The following is a 24,738-nucleotide window of genomic DNA, read 5'->3' as shown; positions in this document are numbered from 1 at the left end:
TAAACACGTGCCATTCGCTTTTCCTTAGTGCAAACTGAATAGTAACTCATTGTTCTCAGCCCTCTGTAACACCCAGTTTCATCTTATTTCCATAACATTTCTGACACCCATTTATGGCTAAAATTATTTTAGGTATTTTACAACGTTAGCCTATATAGTTTCCCCTTCTACCCACCTCAAGCCCTCCCCCCACCCAAAAATGTAAGACAAATGATCATTCATGCATGTTTCTGCCACACAGGGATCAATGGACATTTAAGTTTAGAAGCCTAGACTCTAACAGTGTTTAAAAACAAAAACCTAAGTGAATCGTTTTAGTGCAAAGTGGACTACATAGTTTATATCTCAGCTAGAGTTCTTTACAGATAGTTTAAACACATTTAATTCTGCACATCAGATTAGGTTGCCTGACGCTTTGTTCTAAGGAGCTAGTGGGAATAAGGAAGTCAGAAGGATTCTCGTGGGTTTCCTTTTGATAAAAAACTAAAGGCTATTCATAATGGGGTGGTGTTTGGGGGTGAAACTGTACAGAGCTTAGCACAGAGTCCTGGTTCTCGGCTGGGGTTCCTGTGTGCTAATACAGCGACATATTATCACCTGATTCACATCCGTAAGTGACGGGTTTACTGCACCAGGAGTCACAAATGAGCTCTGATTTTTCACCAGGCCAGTGCTTTGCTTGCCGGATGACACGACAGACTTTGCAGTGAATTTGGAAGCAAGCATAACATTTATACTTACAATTCCCATAACCACAAAGGAAAAGCGTGCGCCGAGAACCAAAATCCTGACATTCTTAGAGCAGGCTCCACTCAGGCTTGTGGCAGCCTCACCAGAGGGGAAAATAAAGCCAGACTGAGAACCAAGAACTGCTCAGAGCCAAGAACAGTCTGCACAGTGACCATAATAAGCTATGAAATACAGTACAAAGAAAAACAAAAAGTCACCTGAACACACAACCCAGAGAGACTTCATAGTTATAATGATTTTACCACTTTTAAGAACTCAACATATTAAATATTTATTAAAAATAAACTGTTTCCAAATCACCTATTTACAGTACAAAGAATAGTACTTAATACATGTGCAACAGGAAGTAAAGAAAATGAGTACCCATCTGGAAGGACAACACTCTAGGCATAACTGAAGTGACATGAATACACGTTCACCTTTTTAAAATACCATACAGTAAAAACCAGTAGGATGATATTGGCAACACCGAAAAAATAAAGCACGTATTGTCCAGATTCAGATTATATAAGCTTGAGAGAAACAACCGGGAGATAAGGGGAGAAGGAAGAAATACAAAGACAAAAGGAAGAGATGCTGTGGTGTTTGCATTTTGGAGATCAAGAAATGCAGACACACTTCAAAAAATAGTCCTTGTTGGCAAAACAAGCCATTCAGATATTTCTGTCACATTTAAAGTCATACTTTATCAAAAACTGGCAGTGGCTTCATCACTCATAGAAAATGAGAATCTTGGTTTTTAGATGTTATTGTCAAGCCTTGCATGGTTCTATCTGGGCAAGGAGATGACTGCAATGGAATAGAAATGTGCAATGCCACTTCTCTAAAATGCAACAGCTGCCAAGTTTTAAAGAAAAATGTGTTCTTCTCCCCCATTTAAATTGAAAAGTAACGATCATTTAGGAGTTACCTAAATTATAGCAGCATGAAATCTAATGTATCTGCAGCATCTGTGAAGCCACAAAAAAAATCAAGAACTGGCACCTGATCACTGGACCATGGTTCCAAATATTTGGACACGATGTTTTAGTAAGAGGTCAGTGTAGTTTCTCATCAGTGGAGTCAGTACATGAGTTAGGATAGCCCTTTCCTCTCCCCCTCCCTTCCCCTCCAAAACAGCCTCCTCAAGTCTATCTATAAACCACATGGGACAGCTGGGACGATTTATAGTTTAGCTGATTGTTGGGCATGAACCTGTGCAGCTCACTTTTCCTACAGCAGGGATCGTAATAGTAAGCATTGAGGCAAGTGTCACATGAGACTTTGGAGCAAAACGTGCAAGTGTTGGCAGCTCCAGATCGGTTACAAAAGCCGCAGCGCAAGGTGCCCGAAGGTTTGGATTTGGAACTGAACTGAGCAGCTCTCTCTTGGCTCTGAGTCTGTGGTGCGTACTGAGACTTCTCCCTCAGAGCAGACGCAGGAGACAAGCCGTCGTTTGGAAGCGGTTTGATTGAATAGGTGCTCTGTTTCACTGCTGGATATTCCTGCCTGGAGCCAAACAGGCTGTCACACTTTTGGCAAAGGGAAGTGCCACAAGGTACGCCACAGTTTTGGCACTTGAGGGAAGCTGGCTCTTTGGCGAGGTGGGTGCGTTTGTGGTAAACAGGGTTGGCATCATTTCTTAACAGCCACACATCAGGCTTAATAGCGTCTTGTCTTTTAAAATTTAACACGCTTCTAGAATCGGGATCAGTATATAAATCTAAGTCCTCTTGAGGAGAAAAGTAGGAGCTGTAAGGGGCATTTGTTCTTAGCATGCCGTTGTGATGAGATGAAGTTGGCAAGAATTCATCTGAACACCCGTGCGGGGAGCTCGACATTGTCAGAAGAGAGGGTGACGGACGGATAATTTCATCTTTAATGTCATCTTCTGCATCAACTAAAATGGGCTCTTTCCTGAGACTCAGTGAGCTCATCAAAGGTGGTTTCTTACTTTCCCAATAATTATCATATGTGTCCACTGATTTAGAAGGTTTGCTCACCTTTGGCTTGAAATAATCTTTCGAGGCCCGTTCACTGGCTGATTTCTGGAGTACCATTCGCGCCATGGAAGTGTTTAAGTTTTCTTTGCACTCTGCACGCCGTTTCATGGCTTCGGAGCAGCCTCTAACATCTTCAGTGCTATTTTTTCGTTCATTTATGACATCAATCTCTGAATAACCTTTATCTTTCACTTGCAAGTGAATTTCAAGAAGCTGCTCGCATTCCACTTTGGCCAAAAAGAGTTCAAATGAAACCATTTTCACTTGAATGGCATCAACCTGCTCTTTGAGCTTATACATTGTTCCCAGTTCTTGGACATAGCCCATGTAGTTCAGAATCTGCCTTACATCATCTTCCGTTAGCGCAGACTTTACATAATAAACAAAGGGTCCAGTGTAGGTCTAAGGGGGGGTGGGGGGGAAATAAAAGGAAAACTAGGTTACAAATTCAGTGGTGGACCAGACATCCAGATTATTCAGTGACATATTCTATAGAATTAAATAGAATAATGAAGACAGTGAACACATGCAACTCCTGTGGCAAGATGAGCTCCATTTCTGCATCCTCCTGCTCAGCAGATGGAAATTCCACATGAGGCAAATTCAAAGTAGGAGAGTTTTCATTCAAATTGAAATCCTGATTAGCATAACATCCTCTCTGTTGATTTAAATCACTATGCTATACACTGACATTTACTTTTATGCATACATGCTCACACTTACAAGTAAGTCTGCCATGAAAAGAAAAAAGGCAGAGATTTCATGTATCGCCCCCGGCAGGGGCCGAGTAGAGAGAACAGGGACTCCAGTCACCGCGGGAGCACCAAGGTCCTCTTCCACTCAGCCTCAAGTGTATTTGAGGTGCACACTTTCTTGCATATTATGATTATGCCATTTCATTATTATGCCTGGTTTATTTTATATTAGGTGAAGAACTTCCACTAAAGAAGTCCTCAAAAACAAAGATATGAGTTTGTGCGAGTTGAAATATCCTTCGTATACAGCACACCTGAGGTATGTTCTGAACCCAGTGCAAGCCGGGGTGGCCTGCCCATCACACCTCTGTATGGAGCAGGCACTGCACCCACAGTGCACAGCCAAAGTCAAGAGCGGCAGTGCACCGAGACATCCTCGATGGATCACTCACTATTTCCAAGGGCACAACTTAAGCAAAACAATGAAGATTTATGGAGAGATTTTAAAGAAAGTAGTTTCTCCTTGGAAACACAGAGAACTCTCAAATGTTCTAATAATATTCAAGTTCTCTGCTAAATGGTGAAATAGAGACTTTTTCAGAAAAACAGACAAAACCACGCATCACTAGCACACAAAACCTGCAAATGACTTGAGACATCTATACCAGCAGTGGTTTTATCCAGCTTCCCAGACTCAAACCTGTTCTCGTCAGGCACCTGCAGCATTCGTTACTGAAATGCTGCAGCAGTTTGGAATAAGCATAGAAGCACAGGTACAAGATAAAACAGTGAGTTCTGTGCTGTTCATTTTTCTACCTGACTCCCAGCACCTAAGCTGAGCAATATACAAGTTCCTACTTTTCCCTCTGAGATCCTGGCATAGGTAAATAATTTGAAAGTACATCAAAATCAAAACTTCATTAATGGAGAACTGACAAGCAGATAAAAGATATTCTGGAAACAATTCTTTCAGAGAAGCTCCTATATCATTATCACACAACTTGTGGGAACCTCAGCAAAGCACCCACTTGAAAGCATGCATTGGTTGTTAGTGCTTGTGCTCCATTAACAGCTGGTGCAAAATAAACTAATCAAATTCTGACTGAGGTTAAACACAACTTGACCACTGGGCCTAGTGAAAGCATCTCACGTTAGAAATGAAGACACTGCAGCAGGGTAGGCTGAACAAAAACCGTAACTGAGCTCTTCCTCTATTTTATGGTTACATTATAAATGGAGATAGTACTTGTACTTCTGCCCTCAGGATACTCTCACCAGCACAAACTTCACTTATTTTATACAGAAACTTTCCTATGGCTTCTCTTTACCAGCTGTATATAGACAAATACATACATCATGCAAATAGGTGAAGGAAAGAAAAAAAAGGCCTTTAAAGGACATGCACAAAATGTGTTAAAAGAAAAACCAATCATGTTGTAACTATAGCCACACATAAAATGTCTTACCTTAATATTTTTGAACTCCTTTTTCCAGGGGTAGAGAAAGAGATTAATTCCAACTGTCTCAAGCATGTTGAATGCATTATGGAGAGAATGTAAACTTGAGGATTTCACAGATCTCAGCGAGTTTTCAGCCATCTCGTAAAATTTTATCAGCCGGAATCTATAAAAGGGATCGATTTTGGGAAGGCAAAGTAAGGCTGCCGCTGCCACTCGCAGATACTCATCATTAATAGGACGCTGCTTGTTGTCAGAGGCATTCAGTTTGCATTCATGAAACTGTACATACTTCCTAAATAAATCGTCTTTATATTTTGTATCCATTGAAATCAGTTTTTATCTCACACTTGGGCAGCTACCTCGCCCCTTTCATGGTTATTCGGCAGTAGGTTGATTATCTGGCATTAAGAATCTTCAGTAATGGCAACTCTTCTGGAATAAAGATTGAAAACAAAGACAAGTCATCACAGTTGCATAAATCCCAGATGTCCACACGTCTATCTCCACAGGACTCTATAAAATGGTTCACGGAGCAGCAGCTCCCGGAACAGCCTCTTTAGGTTTCTGAAAAGCGCAAGAGTCTACAGAAACGCTGCTGTCCTGCTTTTCGCTCTCATTCTCTACTCCTCTTCCAGTTATCCGCCTAAACCAGCACAACCAGCCCACATGAGCAAGGCACCCAGAGTTTGATACAGAACAGCTGGTGTAGGAACCGAGGCAAAAAGCAACTCACAGCAAAAAACTGGAGGGAGGATCATGAGTTTTCAGAGCTGCTCTTCTGCATTTTATTTCACCCTTTCAGTTTAAACAACTTACACAGACATTATTTTAATCAGTCACTTTTTTTGGTGTTTGTCTGATTTGGTTTGGGGGTTTTTTCTTTGGTTGGTTGGAGGTTTTTGCCCTGCACAGTGATATAAAGATTAAAAAGATCCCACGAAGCAGCTTCATCTTGCTCAACTTGGGAAAGCATCTACCTTTTTTACTCCAGCGGCACATGACTGCCAATAGACTAAGCAGATTAATCAACTTTGCATTTCTATTTCTAACACTTTATTAGAACTGAGCAAAACCATCCTGGTTTTACGTCATGCACATTTTTGTTTGCAGGGAGACTTGTTTTTATGCATTCACTGATCTACCTTTTTACCTCACCAAGCTCACATACTACAAAGAAAAACACGGTGACAAAAGAAGCTTCCTAATGCTATTTCACCAAAACCAAGGCAGTGAACAGGCCAACAGGCTCCATCTCCTGAGGAACTTGTGATCAGAACACAGACCACAAGCTTTGTTTTTTAAATGAAAATGCAATCTAGCCCTTATGGACTTCCCAACTGTGAACCAAAGGGAGGGAGGCGGGGGAAATCAATGCTGTTTCAGTTCTAGTCAGTCTGAAACAGCACTTTAGAAAAGACTTTCCACCCAACACTAATTGCAGCTGCTAGAATACTGATCAATGCCCCCACACACTCCTGTTCAAATGAAAATCACCGTTAAAAGCAAAATTAACTGAACGAAAAGAGCCATAACACAAAATACATGGGGGAGAGGAGGAACCACAAACCAACAAACGAGAGGCCAGGAAAACAAACAAACAAAAAAAATCAACAGCCTAGCAGTTAATGTTACTTGACAAAAGGCTGCACTTAGTGACAACCCCGTGTGGGCAAAGTCAACCAGCAGTTCAATTTCTGCTCAAAGGCACACTGATCTCGAGCCTTCCACAATCACAAATCGCACCCATGTCAAGAGACAAGCTGTGAATCACAGGAAATGTGGAGTTCTAAATTAACATCTGAGCAGAAGGGACAGGAGCAAACCCTTCTCTCTCCCCAGATCTTTCCTCCTCAAGTTGTGCAAGATGAAGTCTGTGGACAAAGGGAACAGGATTTCTGTTCCTTAGCAAGGAGAGCTCCACGAGAGAATTTCAGAGAGGGATCTTTGGCATGTCAGTAACACCTCCCCAGGACAAGGAATGATCCTGCGCTGATGAGGGGCTGCATTAAATATTACAGTTCTCCACCTCCACTGTTAATAACTGATAAACGAAAGCACTTGGTTACATGTATGAGACGTCAGGATTCGGAAAGTCCCCAAATGAGCATCCTTCACCAAGGCCCTACAGAGTGTGACACTCCAAGCCACTGCCAGCTCCCATTTTACCTTGTGGTTTGTACACACGGACAAAAGGCAAAAACACCACAAAGCAAAGTGCTCAGGAAACCTCGGCAGAGCTGCTGCCCCACAGAAAGAGGCGCCAGCAGGAAAGCGTCCCCGTGCCCAGCAGCCCGGCCGGCGCCAGGCAGGCTCTGAGCAGCTCACAACCACGGTTACAAGGCTGGCGAAAAACCTCAACACACTGGCAGGCACCAAGGAATCTACTTTTAAGAAACACACTGGCTGAGGGAACAGAGAAGGTGACAAGGCCATTCTGCCGCAAGTTACTGACCGAAAACCTCCGGATTTCATGGAGATGCACGAACAACAAGTTCTGAATCTAATTTTTGCTGGCGGGACAAGAAAGTGCTTCTGTCCATTTCCTGGTGAAGCCCTCGGCTGAGGGGACCAGCCGCTCTGGGCAGGGCACGGTCACGCAAAAACCTTCGCAGCAGCAGGGGAGGCACAGGCACAGCCGTCTCCTAACCAGAACACCGCTGCACCCGGCGCCTGACGGGGAAACCAACCCGAACACCAATGGCGTTTCACGGCACGGGAGCGCACGGCACCGCTGAGGAACTTCGCACCACAGAATACGGAAGAACGAGGAAACAAGACGCGATTTAACACCCGCTTGCGGCCGCTTCGCCCCCCGGTTCTCACGGAGCCACTTGTTGCAGAGACGCCGGGAGAGCCGGACGGGCCCGACCAGGCCGAGAAGCCGCGGCCCCAGGACACCCCCTTCGCCCGTCCGGCCTGAACGACAGCCGCTGCCCGCCGAGCCCCGAGCCGGCCCCGCTGGGGACCCTGCAACCTCTCCACCGGCACCGGCGGCGCCCGCCGCCCGCCCCCGGCAAACCCGCCCCCTCCCCTCTGCAGCCGGCGCTGCGCCGAGGGCCCGCAGAGCCCCCGGGCCGGGCCCGTCCCTCACCGCTCCGCGCTGGGCCGCGCCTGCCGCCGGGACCCGCCGCCGCTCGGCCGGAAGCGCCCGGTGACCCGGATGCGGACTGCGGCCCCCTCGGCCCCTCACGCGCTCCCGCGACGTCCCGCTAGAGGCCGCTCCCCGGCAGGGCGGCGGGCGGGCCTGCGGAGCGGGGGGTGCGCCCGCCCTCCCGGCTCGGCCTCCCGGCACCGGCCCGGGGCTGCCGGCGGGGCGGGAAGCGGCGGCTGACAGCGGCGCCCCGGAAGTGGATGCCGGAGGTGGCGGGGCACCGCCTTCTGCCGTTGGGAGCACTTCCGCCGTGTGACGTTAGCGGGGCGGGGGCGAGGGGGCGGGGCGGCCCCTCCTCAGCGGCCCGGGAGAGGCGGGGGCGGGCACACGGCGCCTGGGGCCCCGCTCACTCCTGCGCCGGGCGGTTGTTTGCGAGCGCGAAAGTGCCGTTTACGCTCAGGAGTGCTCGTGGCTCGTGCCAGAGCCAGGCGTGTCCCTCCCGGTGCCGGCGGCTGCAGCCCCGCACCTGCGGGCCCGGGGGAACCTTGAGGCGCCGTTGCTCAGGGACCGCGCCCCGGGGGCGGGGCAGCTCCGGGCCACGCCCCCCCAGCGGTACGTCCATCAAGTATGGCCGCGCCCCCGTGGGCGGGATTCGGCAGAAGGGGCGGGACAGCCCCGGTGCCACGCCCCCGCGCCCACCACCCCATCTAATATGGTTACGCCTCCAGGGGCGGAGTCTCGGCGCTAGGGGCGGGGAAGCTCCGGGCCACGCCCCTGTACCGGACGCCCACCAACGCATGGTCACGCCCTCGGGGCGGGGTCTCGGCGCTAGGGGCCGGGCAGCTATGGGCCACGCCCCTGTCCCGACGCCCATCAAAGCATGGCCACGCCCTCGAGGCGGGGTCTCGGTGCGGGGGCGGGGCCGCGCCGGCGCACGGTGTCCGCGCCGGCGGGAAGATGGCGGTGGCCGGTGGCGGCTCGTCCCGCTCCCCGGAGCGGCGGCACGACCCGCTGTCCCGCTTCACCTGCCCCGTGTGCCTGGAGGTGTACGAGAGCCCGGTGCGCGTGCCCTGCGGACACGTGTGAGCGGCTGCCGGGGCGCGGTGCGGAGGCTGGGGCGGCGGCGCTTGGGGCCTCTCAGCCTGGGGCGGGAGCGGGGACCGGGACCGGGACCGGGGCCGCGGTTCGGTTGCCCCAGCCGTCCTCTTTCGGTCCCTCGGCGGCGGGGCCGGGCTCGGGGAGCTCCGCAGGTGGCTGTGCAACAGCGTCGGGGGCGGCTGGGCCTCCGGGGGAACGAAACAAAAACCCGGCAGCGATAAACCAGCCAACGCTCTTTCACTTTCAGTTGCTTTTTCTCCTGAAAGATGCGGAAACTGGGGAGCAGAGCACTGTCCGACAGCTGATAGCGCTGAACGTGCAGAGCTGGAGTCCCGCTCGTCTGTTCGTGAACAGATGCCAACAGGCTGCTGTTTTATTGGGCATAATTAATTGAGATTCTGTGGTCACTTAGGGCAAGACATAAGGAAGAAGTTGTTTATGCTGAGGGTGGTGAGAGCCTGGCCCAGGTTGGCCAGAGAGGTGGTGAATGAACCATCCCTGGAGACATCCCAGGCCAGGCTGGACGGGGTCTGAGCACCCTGAGCTGGTGCAGATGTCCCTGTCATGGCACTGAGGGGCTTTGCAGATCTCTTCCAACCCAACCCATCCCACGTTCACGCCGTGTCCACGAGGGCTGTTCTCACCGCCTGCTGTTTCTCTGCCACCGCAGGTTCTGCACCCCGTGCCTGCAGGAGTGTCTGAAGCCGAAGAAGCCGGTGTGCGGCGTGTGCCGCAGCACGCTGTCCGCTGGCACCAGAGCTCTGGACCTGGAAAAGCAAATCGAAATGACAGAAACCACTTGCAATGGCTGCAATAAAAAAGTATGAAAGTATTTGCAAATAAAGCGCGTGAGGTGTGCCTGCTTGGTCGTGCTGCTCAGAGGGAGATGAAGTGCTTGCTCTTTAGCTTTCTGCAGAATCAGGTCAAAATGTTTGTTCTGATACATGCTTAAGGTATTTTACATAGACAGCACCCAAATGTTGATGTTCTTGCCACTTTCCTCTTCAGGAAGTGAATTTCAAATGAAAGATACTGCTTTTTAAATTATAGCCAAGTGTTGCTTGGGAAGCTGCTGCTTTGAGCTGTCTCTGTGGGAGGAACGCTGGAATGAAACAGTGGCTGTGGGCTCTAGACAGTGATCTCTTTGGCTCCTAAACAGAAATTTACTTGCTTTGTTTGCAACAGTTGTGAGTCAAAGTTGTCCTATATGGGTGGTGTATCCCATAGACTTATCGTTCACGTCCTGCGTGTTGAATACCTGTATGGAATCCTCCTCCATGTAAAGCTGGGCTGCTTAGAGTTAATTAAATGTGTAAGAAAATATCTTAGCAGGTTGCAAAACAACAGGAAAAGAGTAATTAGACACACTAAGGTGAGGGTAACAGTTCAGCTAATTTCACTTTTTATTTCTGGTTGTCATCTTCATTCTGTATTTATTCCAACTAGCAGAAAGCTGAAGTGCCTTGAATTACAGATTTCCATATTATAAATGTGAATCTTCCTTAACTGGGTAAACTGCCTTTATATGGAGCATTTTTTTACAATATAGGTTAAGAAACGTGAGCCGTGCTGGACAGTGTTGTGCTTGTAAAATGTTACAGGTTAACTAATGTGTGATCTCTGAGCTTTCCGCCTCACGCTGGAGCGTTTGGGTTTTGCCGCTTTAGCGCTCTGCAGAAAGCTGCTTTGTTTTACATGTTTGCTGATTCTGTGTCGAAGTAACTGCAGATGGTTTAACGGAGCTTGCCGTGCGGTTGTTACCTGCACAGATGTATCTCTCCAAGATGCGCAGCCACGCGGCCTCGTGTTCCAAGTACCAGAATTACATCATGGAAGGTGTGAAAGCTGTCACTAAAGAGCCGCTTTACAACACCAGGTAACTGGCTTTTCCCTATAAATACTTGTCTTTTTGTCACAAAAACAGGGCTGTTACAGATTAATCGTTATTCAGTCTCAATTTTGACTCTTCTGAGAAGATTCAGAGAATTATGTAGGTTGGAAAAGACCCTCAAGATCATTGAGTCCATTTGTCTTAAAAGAATTGGCTGTATTGTGGGGTTTCATGCAAACTGTAGAATTTTGGAGTAAAAGCAGACTTCACTCCTTTGCTCAGTTTGGTTATTAATTGTTCTAATTAATAACGTTGTTAAAAACTAAGCCTTAATCCTGCATCTGACTGTGCACGGGCAGACTGTTCTGCTTTCTATGTAGTTCCTGCACGAGACACCTTAAAGATCAGGGTATTCAGTAAAAGCTGCTGGTTTTTAAATAAAACCTTTTGGCAGTGACTGTTGTGCGTTGCAGTGCACTGCCTGGAACCCTGCGCTTTAGAAACAAGAGGAAAATAGAAGGAAAATCCAAAACCACCCAAAGGTGGCGAATGGCATCTATGCCATTTGTAGGAGAGCTCTCATTCTGTGTAAACATGGATGATTGTCCTGGCTGGACTAGAGTTAACTTGCTGCCTGGCTTAGTGCTGTGTTTTGGGCTTAGCATGAGAAGAATGTTGATAACGCGCTGATGTTGTGCTCGGTGCCGGGACGTGTTTATTCGCTGTCAAGGACTGTTGGGCGGGCTGGGCGCGCGGGGGCCGCAGGGCGCACGGGGGCCGCAGGGCGTGCGGGGGCCACAGGGCGTGCGGGGGCCGCAGGGCGTGCGGGCAGGACCAGAGGGATGTTCCAGCCTTGCCATGTGCTCGGTACATACGCTGGGGGAAGGAAGAAGAGGGGACGTTCAGAGCGATGGTGTTTGTCTTTGCAAATAACCGTGAGCCCGGCTTTGCTGGGCTTGGCTGAACACCCGCCTGCCATGGGGAGCAGTGAATTAATTAATCCCTTGCTTTGCTTTGCTTGCTTATTAAACTTTTGCTTTACATATTAAACTGTCTTTATCTCAGCTGCCGGGTTTTCTCGCTGTTCTGATTCCCCCATCGCACCGGGGTGTGAGCGGCTGTGGGCGCTCAGTTCTGCAGGGGTTAAACCATAACAACGATATTAAGAGTCCCTTAAGCTATTGTTGGGAATTAAAAAGCTGGTTCTCAAAATTAGCGTGTCTTAATTGCATAGAATAAGACCATTGCTTTAAATGATTTGTATTCTTAAGAGCTGGTAAGGCAACTATGAGTATTAAATCGTAAAGCTGTTACTTTTAACTTTCTTACAGTGATAAATAACGTCTCTCTTTCCTCCCAACCAGGAGCTTCCCCAATCGCTTTACCTTTCCCTGTCCGTATTGCAGCGAGAAAAACTTTGATCAAGAAGGACTAGTCGAACACTGCAAAACATTGCACAGCATGGACGCGAAACAAGTGGTAATGAGTCTGGGTGCAGGAATTGCAATGAAGTCTAGTCTTAAATCCCTTTGAACCAATGAATTAGAGACTTGAAGTTAAGTACATATTTCTAATTGCTGCTGTTAAAGTCGAATGTGGGTATGCTGTTCGTGCATTGAACTTTTACGTCATCTCGGTGTTGGTTTTCGATACATTCTCTGGAGGTGACTGGTCTCTATTCCTATTGCAGCACGATCACATCCTCCTTTCATATTGGGGAAATGGCAGACTTTCAAAGTTAATTAGACACAGTAACAATCATAAAATTAATTTTAGAAAAGAAGTTGGGTATTAATTTCCCCTCTGCTGTTTTCAGCATGAAGATATTATAAACCATTGGGAAAAATGCTTGCAAAAGATAGTGTATCATTCTAGTAATCCTTATCCGCTGATATTCCTTCTCATATAAAAGGAATTGCAAAACACGGATCTCAATTTGAACCTTGCATTTTTCTGGAAAGTTATTTGAATTAGAAATTATTTAGGAAAAGACTGAAATCCTGTAAAGCAAAGAGCTGCAGCCAGTTCTGACTCTCAGAATACATAGAGAACAGTAAACTATTGCAGTTCAGAGGTCTAAGACTTTAATTAAAATAATTTGGGGTTCTCTGAGGCTTTTGTGTCAAATGTCCCAGCAAACTAATTGGCATCACTTTGCATATAGAATAATGATTGTCACAAACCTCCAACCTGAGTCTTCCATGCTGCGTGTCCTGCCCTTCCTGTAAATGTCACCGCACTTCACCGCTGAGGCTTAATTGGCTTCTTTTTAATTCTTCTGGAAGGTTTGCCCAATTTGTGCCTCGATGCCGTGGGGAGATCCAAATTACAGGAGCGCTAACTTCATGGAGCACCTTCAAAGACGGCATCGCTTTTCCTATGACACTTTTGTGGTATGTGTTTCCTCACCCTCGGAATACAGCCCGATGATCTTAAACCAGCTTTTTCAATAGCCGCTGCTGGGAAATCCCATCGGTGTAGGTGGTATCGTGAGAGACATTGGATTATTGGCACGTCGGTGTTGTGTTTTGGTGGTGTATGAACCGATGGGCTGTTGCAGTATCACAGTATGTTTGGGATTGGAATGGACCTCAAAAGATCATCTAGTAAAGGGATTTGTGTACCCTCTGTTTGCAGGATTACGATGCCGATGAAGACGACATGATGGCACAGGTGTTGATGCGCTCTTTGCGGGATAAATGAACCACCTAGGAGGTTAACTGTAAGACCAAGCTTCCGCGAGGGGAGCGCTCGGCATCCTCGCCCTTCTCCCTGCGCACCCCAGGATGAACTCAGGCATCCATAAATATGGAAGACTTTTGAATCCCCGTCTCGGTTTCAAACCCTGGTTTGATATTTCAGTTCCGCTCAGTCCCTCGTTAACATGGTCTGTGCCGTTCAGCCCTGTCACACACAGCTTAGTTATAGGCCAACACGGAGGAGAAAATCCGGCTTCCTTTACCTGTGCCTGTTTCCTGCTTTCTTTTGGAGTTGTGTTCATTCGACTGTCTAAAGGCAAATCCATTCCAAGTAGAATGGCCTGAACTAGTTAATGATCTCTTCCCAATCTTATTTACATATCTTAAATGATAGTATGAGAGGTGTATTTGTAGCCGTTTTCCTTTAGTGAGACCTCTAGGTGCTAACTGTAATTGTTCCCGTTTAAATCAGTGCCCTATGGTGCCTGTGATTTTGTCATGTTCCCAGTGTTTCAATTGCTATACCCAGACTCTCGCCGATATGGAAAACACGTCTTCACTATTAGTCTTCAAACTACGAACTTTCTTAGCAAATCCTTGCACCTGCGTAAGCAACTAATTCAGAGTATTTTAGTTCTATGCATGATTATTATTTTCTTCCATACTCTGGCCATAATTTATAGCCTGGAAAATAAACATTAATGTTGGGCATAGTTAAGATGCATCCTTTTTTAAACTATCTTAGCAAATATTAATCATATTTGCTGGCTTTATGATTAAATTGGTGGTTTCGAAACTAGTTTTCTAGTGATTTTAAGCCTTATGCTGATAGGGGAAATCAGAAGGTTTTTTCAATACCTCTGCTTTTTATTTAAACTAAAACTTTCGTATATATTCCTAGTTTTTTCCATCTCTCAAGGCAAGGTGGTAGCAAAACTTACCAATAGCTCATAGCACTTGCAAGCACTGCCTCTGCATTACAGATTTAACAGGTATTTTGAATTTCTGTTCTATTTCAGTGTTACTGAAGTAGCTGAAGCTGTTCTTGCCCTGTTTTCCATACAATAGGTACAGTACGCAGGTACAGCTTTCCAAGAAAACGTACAATATAACCCAGAAAGCAGGATGACAGTTCCACCACTTGGTAAATGACGACTCTGTAGTCAAGTCTACACTTTTACTAGAGAGATTCCTTTTTAGTTGAAGGTTTTAATTAAGTGCATCGTCAAGATGCTGAGATCTGATGATCTAAGACGCCTGACCAGAACTTGTCAATCATGGTAGTGTTGAGATGTCTAATTTAAGCATGTTTAATCGGAGCAGTGGACCTGCACCACCACGGAATTGAGGACTAATTAATTTATTTGACCAGTAAACTTTACAAGATCATTGCACTCTGCAGAGCGCAGCATCGCCTTACCCTTAAAACAACGAGACGCAGCCCGGCTAACACTTCTCCATTAAACCTTGTGTCTAGCCAGACTCCGACCTGTTCGCGTTGATCTGGGTTTTAGTGGACTCCCCAGTCTGTACCTGCGTGGTGACCGGCAGCTCAGTCCCGGCGGTGGGACCTCGTGGTGCTGTGCGAGAAGTGCTGTGGTTGGGGTTGGTTATTTGTAATGCTGGGTCTGCAAAGGGATTACAGCGCATTAGGGACTGGATGGGGATTTCTGGGTTCTGGCTAGAGCGCAGTTTGGTGATGCCCATTGACCGGAATCTAGATTTCTGCTACTATTTTAAGTGCACTTCCATGCAATTCTGATATTTAAGGAGCAGCTAGAAGCTTCTGAGCAATTACTTTGTCGTGTTTTTGACTTTCGAAGACAAGTTCCAAATAAAGATAATTTAATTTATAAAATCCTATCCTTGTGTCAGCTCCTGTGATTCCTTCCTCGCGGTCTGTGCGTTTCATTTCAGCGCCTCCCTGGAAGCGCTTGGTGCCAGCTGTGTAACACCATGGGGTGCCAGCTGTGTAACACCACGGGGAACACAACTGACATCGAGAAACGCGGAGACTTCGCCTTTTGACTGCCATTAGATATTTGATGCTGATTACTTGCAACCTTATTTATATTATTTGAAACAGTGGAGCACGCGGGTTATGAAAAACGGTGCAGACGGAGTTTTTGGTGTGTCCGGAATAGCGCACGTACAGCCTTGCATGTGACGCCCCTACAAGAAACAAACCCCTGGGAGCTCCTTGTTGCATGGAGAAGCGTGGCTGTCCCACAGGGCTTCTCTTGTGAAATCTTTGCAGCTCCCATAGCGTTAACTCCTCTGGCTGTCGAGTTTGTCGTGTTTACATCCGTGGTTTGGGTAGCTCCGTGTGGGGAGGTGGGTCTGGCTTGCGGCAATGACCGCTCAGAAGCTGCTCATGCTGATCGTGCTGGTGCCGCTCGCTCCTGTGCTGCACGGCTGGGGGTTGGTTTGCATCGGTTTGTCCTTGGGAGTTATTCCACAGAACGTACAGGCGAAAACTATTGACTGGAAAATGCACACCAGTACTGCTTTAACTGGTGTGTGAGTAAGGAGCCATGTCCTGGCACCTGCTGGCTGGGTGGCAGCGGATGCACAGCACCCCTCTCCCTCAGCAGTGTGTCAGTAAGGAGCGATGTCCTGGCACTGCTGGCTGCGTGGCAGCGGATGCACAGCACCCCTCTCCTCCCCTGCTGTGGTGAGTGTCCATGGAACCGCTGGGAGGTTCCCGGCCAGCGCCTCCCCTTCCTCCCGCTGCCGAAGGGCTTGGTGTCTGTGCTGCTGTCTCATCAACGTTTCCACACGCTGTGGTGTCTCACTGATATTTGCCGGTTGATTTAAAAAGATGTTATGTTGAGAGGCGCGCGTGTTCTGTGTACAACCTTCATTCATCTCAGTTGTGTGCGGGAACACCCTTATTATAGAACAAGCTGGTTTGGGCTTCTCAGGAGTGTCAGAGCAGGGAGCGAAGTGCTCTGCCAGACCTGCTCTCGCCTCATCAGCAGCTGATCCTGCAGCCACTGCAAATCCCAAGCGCCCATTGTTGGCGATAATGCAATCGGGCCACCCTGAACCCGCGAAATTCCCGGCGTCTGGCACAGGGAATGAGCGGTAGGAGGATGATTAGCACAGAGACAGAACGGGAGGAGACACGCTCGCAAGCAAGCTCACTGTTTTAAATGAATCTGTCTCCAGTCAAAGACTGGCCTTAATAGGTCTGACAAATTGTCGTCAGCATTAATTGCCTGACACAAAGGCATCCATTGATCGCTTCATCTGGAATTACGGCAATAAATCCCCCTGGTCTCCTTACACTAGGGGGATGAGATCTTGTAAAGGATCCCATCTATAATAAAGCATTAATGGTATATTCTGGGTCCTCATGTTGACAAAGGCACAGCAAATTTGCTCTGAGGCCTTTGGCCAGCTACACTGGATGGTCACTGCTGAGACCAGTGTAAAAGGATTAACTTCTCATGCAATACTAAGGCTATGTTAAGTCACAGAAAAGCAAATGAGGGATGTGCTCACAGCCCTAAAGCTTTTCTTTGGTTAAATATACTAAAAATGACAACAGGGCATTTGCCTGTTCTGGGAGTGGGGTTTTGTTTGTTCTCCTAGTGCAGAGCTTCACATCACAGTTGCATTGTCTGTGCTTCATTCTTCAAAAGCAACACATTTTTACTGGCTAAACTACATTATTCCCCAGGTAATACAAAAAAGGACTGTTGAAACCACTATGCAAATTTCCTTTTCCTTCCCCAGAACTCCAGCAAACACTCAGTGCTTAGCAAAAATCAGTGTCATCACTACAGGTTTCTGTCTCTCTTCTAGTTCTTCTCACGTTTATTCTTTTACCTAGTACTCAGACACTGGGTAATACAGCGGAGGTTCTCGGAGCTGTTTTAGTACCTCCATACAATGGGGCGAGCGCAGTGCGGGGGCCGCGGCAGCAGCCGGCGCGTTGGCCGGCGCCGTGTGCGACAGCAGAGGGAGGTCTTGCCGCTCGCAGGGAGCGGCGCGCTGCCCGGGCCCCGGCCGTCCCGTCCTCCTCCGCCCCGCCCGGCGCTGCCGTGCGCTCCGCGCAGCTTCTCGGATCTTGCACTGGGGGCGCGCAGCTCATCTCGCAGCTCACGGCCAGAGCTCCCCTTTGCCCCCCGGCACTCTGCCTCGGCGGCGAGAGCTTCGCTCTGCAGCAGCCTGTTCGAGAGGCTTCATGTAGCCACGGGGTAAAGAAGGTGAAAGGAAGAATTTGCACCAGACTTGCCGCTCTGGAGGTGGTTAGTGTGTGCATACAAGCTCCCAGACTCTGGAGGTGCTTAGTGTGTGCATACAAGCTCCCAGGGCCAGTCCGTGAGGGTCTGGGACCTGAGCTGTGCCAGGGGCTGATGGCAGGGCTGAGCAGACCACCCCGAGGCTCTGGTGCAGGATGGAACGGCTGAGAAACCGCTGCCATTTCCAGCCTGCGCACCATTGCAGAGCTTCCCCTCCCCTCTGCTGTCCTGCTCGCTGTCCCGTCACTTGCTGGCTCACAGGCAGCTCGGGTCACTCCCTCCCTTGATCTCGATTTTTCCTCCAGCACATGCGAGTTTTTTCCACGCGCAGTGGTTGGAACAGATCTGAACATTTCAGAACGAACAGAGGAGCAGGCTTTGCTTCTTGAAAGAAAACCACCTACTTGGGTTCCTCATACAAGTGTCCCCAGCGTAACCACATCCGCGGCAGGTGGAGGAGCGTGGCGGGGGGGCACTGGTGAGGTGCCGGGGGAGGCACCTGCTCTAGGGCCCGGGCTGCTGCGCTGCACCGCGCAGAGCTGTGCTGGGCCCCGCAAGAAATGGAGCAGACCTGGCCTCTGTGATTTGCACCCCCCAAAGGCATTTGGGGGCACATTTTCCCTCGAACTTCAGGCTGAGCCAGGGGAGTTGTGCAGAGAAACACCTGCTGAAAGCCACATGCAGTTCTGCAGCAAAGGAGGGATGGATCCAGCTCCAGAGCTGGAGGGAAAGAGTTTGCAAACACATCTCGTCTCTGCAGGACTATGTGTAGCTGGCAGGACAAGCTTTCCAAGCTGTTCCTGCCCTGCGGACAGACTGGCAGTGAGCTCAGCCCCTGCACTGCAGCTGTGACAGCGGAAAGATTTGCTTCCCACTTCTGCATTTTGTGCGGGTTGTGGCTAAACAGTAACGTGTGGTCAGTGGGGGTGGCAGAGCCATGTGTGGCAGCCGAGTCACGAGTGGCCCGGCACCACGGGCCCCTTCCTGAGTGTCAGGGCCGGGTGCTGGTCCCAGCAGGTCCCATTCCTCGTCCCACCGCCGCGCACCGCCAGCAGCTGTCCTGGCCCCGGGCAGAGCACGGCTCCCGCAGCAGGTGGCTGGACCAGTGCCCTGGGCCGTTCCAGCGGGGAAGTCCCCTCCTGAGCTGGCGGGACAGGGCGAGCTGGAAGCCCAGGCTGGGCTTTAACTGCCAGGTCAGGGCTTCCACCCCAGCTCTGCCCAGCAACCGTTAGTGAGGCCTGAGCACCTTCCCGTGGGCAAGTGACCTCTGGGATGGCAGGATGGAAGAAAAACAGAGGGCAGCTGTTTTGGGGAGGCTGCACTGCCTGAAACCTGCTGAGCAGAAGGCAGAAACATGTCCGGACAGGTGCTCCTGACCCCTTCCTGGGGGAGGGAGTCGGCAAGGGCCCATCCTGCTCCTCCACAAGTTATTGCCTCTTCTCAGAGGATTAATAACCTGCGGCAAAGCGTGCTCCCCGTGCCGGGCTGTGTCCTGGCAGCGCTCCGGAGCAGCGGGACACGGCAAAAACTTGTCCTAATCTGCACTGCAGTCCCCAGCAGGGGCACCCAAGCGTGGGGGGCCCGAGGATCACTCGCTCGGCACGGTGCCTTGCTGCAGGTGTCCCCGGCTCGGGCTCAGAGCCCGTGGGTCTGTCGCACGGCTCCTTGCCTGGAGCACCGGCCGCTCCCCGCGGGGAGCGCGGCACAAGGACACATTCGGGAGAGAAGCCAGAAACGGGTCATTCATCGTCACCGTCACCGTCACCAGCAGCAGCAACAGCAGCACCAGCGGAGTTTTCCACGCCGGACACCCGGGCGCGCACCGCAGGCGCCGAGCCCCGCGGACCGCCCCACGGCGCGGACTGCCCCACGGCGCGGACTGCCCCACGGCGCGAACTGCCCCACGGCGCGGACTGCCCCACGGCTCGGCCTGGCCCCACGGCTCGGCCCTGCCCCCGGCGGCCGCGGGGCCGACACCTGCCGGGCGCCCGCCCCGCCCGGCCCATTGGCTCCGGGCCCCGGGGGCGGCCCCGCACCGCCCCCCCGCCCCCGCGCCGCCCCCCGGGCCCCGGGCCCATATCAGCGGGCTCGGCGGCGCGGCGGCTCCGCAGCGGGCGGCGGCGGCGGGCAGCACCATGCCGCGCTCCTTCCTGGTGAAGAAGCACTTCTCGGCCAGCAAGAAGCCCAACTACAGCGAGCTGGAGAGCCAGGCCGGTGCGTGGACGGGGCGCGGCGGGACGGGCATCCCCGCGCACGTGGGGCGCTCCGTGGGGTGGTGCGGCGTGGGGGCTCCGGTGCGGGATCGCGGGTGGGTGGGTGGCTGAGGGACTTCTTGCAGGAGTGTTGTTTTCAGTTTTCTGCATCTCGAGTGGGACGGGGCGCGGGATCTCCCCTGTCCTGGGGTGTGGAGCTGCCCCCTCGTACCCCCATGGGATGCGCACGAGTGTGCGGGGAGCTCCCTGTGATGGGGGTGGGCAGGGGCGCGGGGTCCCCTTTACCTCATTCCTCGCAACAGGGCGGGTAGAGGCTCTGAGCCCCCGTGCGGTGGGGTGTCCTTTACCCTGCGATGAGCTGGGGCTCTGAGCGCCCGTGGGGTGGGCTGGGGTCCCTTTGCTCCTCTGGCTCTGGGGTGGGGAGTGGGGCACCATGGGATGGCCTGGGATCGGGTCCTGTTGCCCGTGAGTGCAGAACACCCAGGGGTGGGTTGGGGTCCCCTTGCCCCCATTCTCATGGGGAGCATCGGGCCCCCGCTGAGCGCCGCCTCCTCCCGCAGTGCTGGCTGCCCCGCTGTTGTACGAGACGTGCCCGCTGCCCGTCATCCCCCCGCCTGAGGTGCTCGGCCCTGGCGCCTACTACCCGCCGCTGGTGTGGGATGCGGGGCTGCTCTCCAGCCTCTTCCCGGGTGGCCCAGGCAGTGAGGCAGCGGGCGGCGCGTCCCCTGCCCTGGACCTGACTGCGCTCTCCAGCGAGGAGGATGAAGGCAAGAGCTCGGGGCCCCCCAGCCCAGCTTCAGCCCCCGCTGCCGCCGAGCGCTTCCGCTGCGCCCAGTGTGCCAAGGCTTACTCCACCTTCGCCGGGCTCTCCAAGCACAAGCAATTGCACTGCGACGCCCAGGCCAGGAAATCCTTCAGCTGCAAGTACTGCGAGAAGGAGTATGTGAGCCTGGGGGCTCTCAAGATGCACATCCGGAGCCACACGCTGCCCTGCGTCTGCAAGATGTGCGGAAAGGCCTTCTCCCGGCCCTGGCTGCTGCAGGGCCACATCCGGACGCACACCGGTAATGTCGGCTCTTGCCCCCTCCCTCCCTCCCTTATCGCTTCCCGCTTCCCAGCTCTGTGGTCCCCAGCGAATCGGTGGGCCAGGTGTTATCTGGGAAGATAAGGGCTTCCCAAACCCCCTTGGCACATCTCTCTGAAATGTCCTTTAAATATCCTCTTGGCTGGAACTGAGCGCGGGGTCAAGGCTCGGCTCGTAAATCTGTGCGGCTGCTCTTAGTGCCGTGCCTGCCCACGAGCCAGCCCATCGGCCACGCTGTGACGGTGCACGCTTCGGCTCAATTGCATGAATTGGAGCCGTGAGACTGCTGGAGCGCTCGCTCCCTGTGTGCCGTCATGCCCGAATCATCCCTCCCTGCCAGCACCAAATGCTTCCAGCTGGGCTCCAGAGCCCGGGCAGCACCCCGGACCAGCTGCCCACCACTGTGGCCTCCGACCAGCCACCCCGCTCAGCAGCGGTGAGCTAGGCTGAAGCACACCCGCTGCCGAGCTGCACCGCGGCCAGGCCCAGCAGAGCCGGCGGGCAGGTGCAGGGGCACGGGGCCGGCCACCCCCTGCACCTGTTGGCGCGGGTCAGGGTGCCGCAGCTGCAGCCCACCCCGCTGCCGCGGCCGCCCGTACAATGCATCTCCCGAGCATCCTTTGTGGGGCGGCGGGGATAGTGTAATTGTTACTTGGCACTGATTTCACACCCTCTTAACGTGCTAAAGATGGTGGCTGAAGGAAGCCGGGAAGACTTAATTGTGCTTTCCAAATTGAGCATACACATTTGTTTCCTCCAAAAGAGTCTTTCTGGGAGGAATTCGCCCTGGCCAGGCTTTTCAATGCGAGCAGGGCGGGAGAAGGGGGAGCGTGGGGTTCGGCGGAGGAAATAGCTATACTCACCCTGGAGCTGGCGCCTTTCAGCCGCTGCCTGCTATGATATAATTAACACGTAGTGCTTGGCTTTCCTGCCTCTCTGCAAACAGTTCACTTGGCTCCAGGCGGGAGACGAATATCGTCTCTTCGTTTGTATGTGCAACTGCCTTGCTGCTTGCAGATGTTTCCAGCATTAGTTTTCCGTGGCTCATAGGAGAGGTTTTTCTGGGAGTAGGAAATTCCCAAGTCCGTGGCTTTCCCCGAAGGGAATGCTGTAAATGCTGTACATACCTCACCCGGCCTTCCCTCTGAACAATAACAGCCAGCACTTCTTTTCACTGTGCTCTTCTCAAACTTTGGCTAATGAATGGCTCCTTCTTTGATATTCCCCATGTGTTGATGCACTGGTTAATTGGGAGCGTTTCTCTTTGTCCCATAGGTGAAAAGCCCTTTTCCTGTACACACTGCAACCGGGCCTTTGCTGACCGCTCTAATCTTCGAGCCCACCTGCAGACCCATTCAGATGTAAAGAAGTACCAATGCAAAACCTGCTCCCGGACTTTCTCCCGAATGTCCCTGCTCCACAAGCACCAAGAGACAGGATGTTCTGGCTCTCGCTGAGGACTCTGCTCCTCCAGGCCTCTCACCACGCAAATACCTATATCATAAATAGTTTCTATAGGAGTTAGTTTCCTGCGTCGCCATCGCAGTGTGCACCGGGCTGGATGCAGCTACTCCAGCCCTTGAGACCCTCACACTCCTCACTCGGTGCCTCCTGTGCAATGCCTGATCCTCCCCCCGTCCCGGCGCCGAGGGTGCAGGATTGGACTTTGGTGCAAAGCGTGGGTCGCGAAGCGAGTGCACGCAAGCCGGGGGTGCAGCCCCGAGCCTGCCCGGCTGCTGCCGCAGCCCCCCAGCAGGTGCCCCCGCTTGCGGGGCACTCAGCACCTTGCAGGGTTGGACCTGCACCCTGGCCCCGCTGCCGGTATCAAACATTGCGACCATGTAGCTTTGGGGAGGGGGGGGTTGAGGGTTTTTTATGTTTATTTTTTTTTTACCATAACCACTTGGTAACTTTTAAGAACCAATATTTTTTTAATGAAGGACAAAATGTTAGCCCCCACCCTGAGTGTATATATGCTGCCTGTAGAAGGTGTAACTATGCAATAATACAGTATCCCAGTAGTTGTGAAGCAGCTGCTTCTCCCCAGCACAATGACAATTTGCAATGCCTGCGAGATTAACAGTGTCCATAAAAGGCATGGGTAGCCATTTCAAACGCCAACCCTGTTTACAGAGCAGCTATGCACTCAAGCACCTGTTAATATGACTCTTAACAACTGCTTTTCAAGAGAACTGTGACTAATAGCAGGCACTTGTCAGCCGATACAATGGTGGCCTGTCCCAAGGCTGCCCATCGACAGGTGTGTGCCAAAAGCCCTATTTATGGGTATTGACAGGTGCCTCCTGAATGCATCTTTCTTTGGACATTGTTTTCATGGAATCATTACAAAGAGGATGTTTACATTTCAAAGGTACACTGGTATTTATATTTTTGTGCCACAATTTTGTACTGATGAAACTTTTTATATAATTATATACAGTTTATTGATATTCAATAAAATGGTTAATTTATAATCGGGTTTTGTGGGGGCTTAGGGTGAAAACGCAGCAGTGGGTGGGGAGTGGTGCAGGGACGGGGGTGCTGGACTTGGCTCCCCTGCTCCCACCCCACGCTCCTGCTCTGCAGGTGAAGGGCGAGTGGCGTTGGCAGGAGGGATCTGCAGAGCAGTTGTCTCTGTGGGAAGGGAAAGGCAGGCTGAGTCAGTTCCTGCCTGCGGGCTGGGGAAGGGGCAGCTGTGCGGGACGCAGCTGGGGTCGGGGTGCAGGGATGTCCCTGGCTCTGCGCAGGAAAGCGCGAGGGCTCGTCCTGTCCCTCCCAGCCTGCCCGGCTGGCTGCTGCCTTCCCACCCCGCACTGGAGCACCCGTCACCCTGTGTCCCTGAGCACTCCCTGGGGAGCAGGTGGATGCTGCAGCATGGGGGCTGCCTCTGGCTTTTGGCAAGCTCCAGAGCCTCCCCGGGGCTGGCTAAAGCAGCCGGCACCTCTTTGAGTTGAGCCCCTGGGTGGGTGACCCGATGTGGGTGGTGTGGCAGTGGAGGTGACACATTCTCTTGTCACCGCAGAGCCTTTCAGCAAGCACAGGTGCAGTTGTTCCCTGCATGCCACAGCCCGGAGAGCACAGAGGGGCAGGTACTCAGGGGTACCAGGTACCTGCTGCTAGGATTTCTGTAATGAAACTGTCCCAATGCCCCAAGCCACCTGCCTTGCGCCTTCCCAGCTACATCTGAATTTGGGGTGCTGCAGGGGCAGTGCAGCTGGTCTTGTCACCTGCATCCCCCGGGGGCTGGGGTTTTGTCCTTCTCCCACATTCCCTTGGTTCCATCTCTGGGACATTGCTTTTAACTGGGAAGAAAAGTGCAGTTCCCAGCGCCCATGCGCCCCTGGCTTGCTGGGTCTGCCTCCCGGGGGCTGTAACGGAGCGGGAAGATGTGTGTGGCTGTAAAAGCGAGCAGAGCTGCTGCTCGGCCCTTCTTTAATTAAGAGCTCACCCGGTATAAACTGCCTTTCCCAGCCGAGCTGGACTCATTACTTGATTATTAAGCAGGGCAGGAAGTTTTGGGGTTGCTCTCGTGTGTGCTTTTTTCTTCCTTTTCCCAACAGGAAGCGGGGGAGGGGCACTAATGAC

The 24,738-nt window shown here is 51.5% G+C and overlaps 3 protein-coding genes across 6 annotated transcripts; 2 read left to right on the top strand and 1 right to left on the bottom strand.

Moving 5' to 3' along the window:
• Nucleotides 1-615: 615 nt before the first annotated feature.
• On the bottom strand, nt 616-8,158 carry SPATA2 (spermatogenesis associated 2). Of its 4 annotated transcripts, XM_080354400.1 has the most exons (4): nt 7,979-8,158; nt 5,177-5,319; nt 4,894-5,050; nt 616-3,134 (listed from the first exon to the last, which is right to left on the bottom strand). In XM_080354400.1, exons 2-4 carry the CDS (start codon nt 5,209-5,211, stop codon nt 1,881-1,883), a joined length of 1,446 nt encoding a protein of 481 aa, XP_080210526.1. In that variant the 5' UTR covers nt 5,212-5,319; nt 7,979-8,158; the 3' UTR covers nt 616-1,880. The 4 variants fall into 4 exon arrangements, with proteins under 4 accessions (XP_080210526.1, XP_080210523.1, XP_080210525.1 ...); XM_080354397.1 differs by having other exon boundaries at nt 4,894-5,319; XM_080354399.1 differs by lacking the exon at nt 7,979-8,158 and adding an exon at nt 7,340-7,867 and having other exon boundaries at nt 4,894-5,319.
• Nucleotides 8,159-8,933: 775 nt separating this feature from the next.
• RNF114 (ring finger protein 114) lies at nt 8,934-15,438 on the top strand. The gene is made up of 6 exons (XM_080354847.1): nt 8,934-9,060; nt 9,747-9,897; nt 10,846-10,952; nt 12,272-12,386; nt 13,193-13,300; nt 13,545-15,438. The coding sequence occupies exons 1-6, from the start codon at nt 8,936-8,938 to the stop codon at nt 13,608-13,610; spliced, it is 672 nt and encodes a 223-aa protein (XP_080210973.1). The 5' UTR covers nt 8,934-8,935; the 3' UTR covers nt 13,611-15,438.
• Nucleotides 15,439-19,991: 4,553 nt separating this feature from the next.
• SNAI1 (snail family transcriptional repressor 1) lies at nt 19,992-22,610 on the top strand (the record flags this gene model as incomplete). The annotated part of the gene is made up of 3 exons (XM_080354795.1): nt 19,992-20,070; nt 20,630-21,133; nt 22,429-22,610. The coding sequence occupies 3 exons, from the start codon at nt 19,992-19,994 to the stop codon at nt 22,608-22,610; spliced, it is 765 nt and encodes a 254-aa protein (XP_080210921.1).
• Between the last annotated feature and the right edge of the window lie 2,128 nt (nt 22,611-24,738).

This window comes from Nesoenas mayeri, assembly GCF_963082525.1.
Source record: "Nesoenas mayeri genome assembly, chromosome: 16".
NCBI classification, from domain to species: Eukaryota; Metazoa; Chordata; class Aves; order Columbiformes; family Columbidae; genus Nesoenas; species Nesoenas mayeri.
Note: the sequence above shows the minus strand (reverse complement) of the source record. Positions and strands in the feature narration are given on the sequence as shown.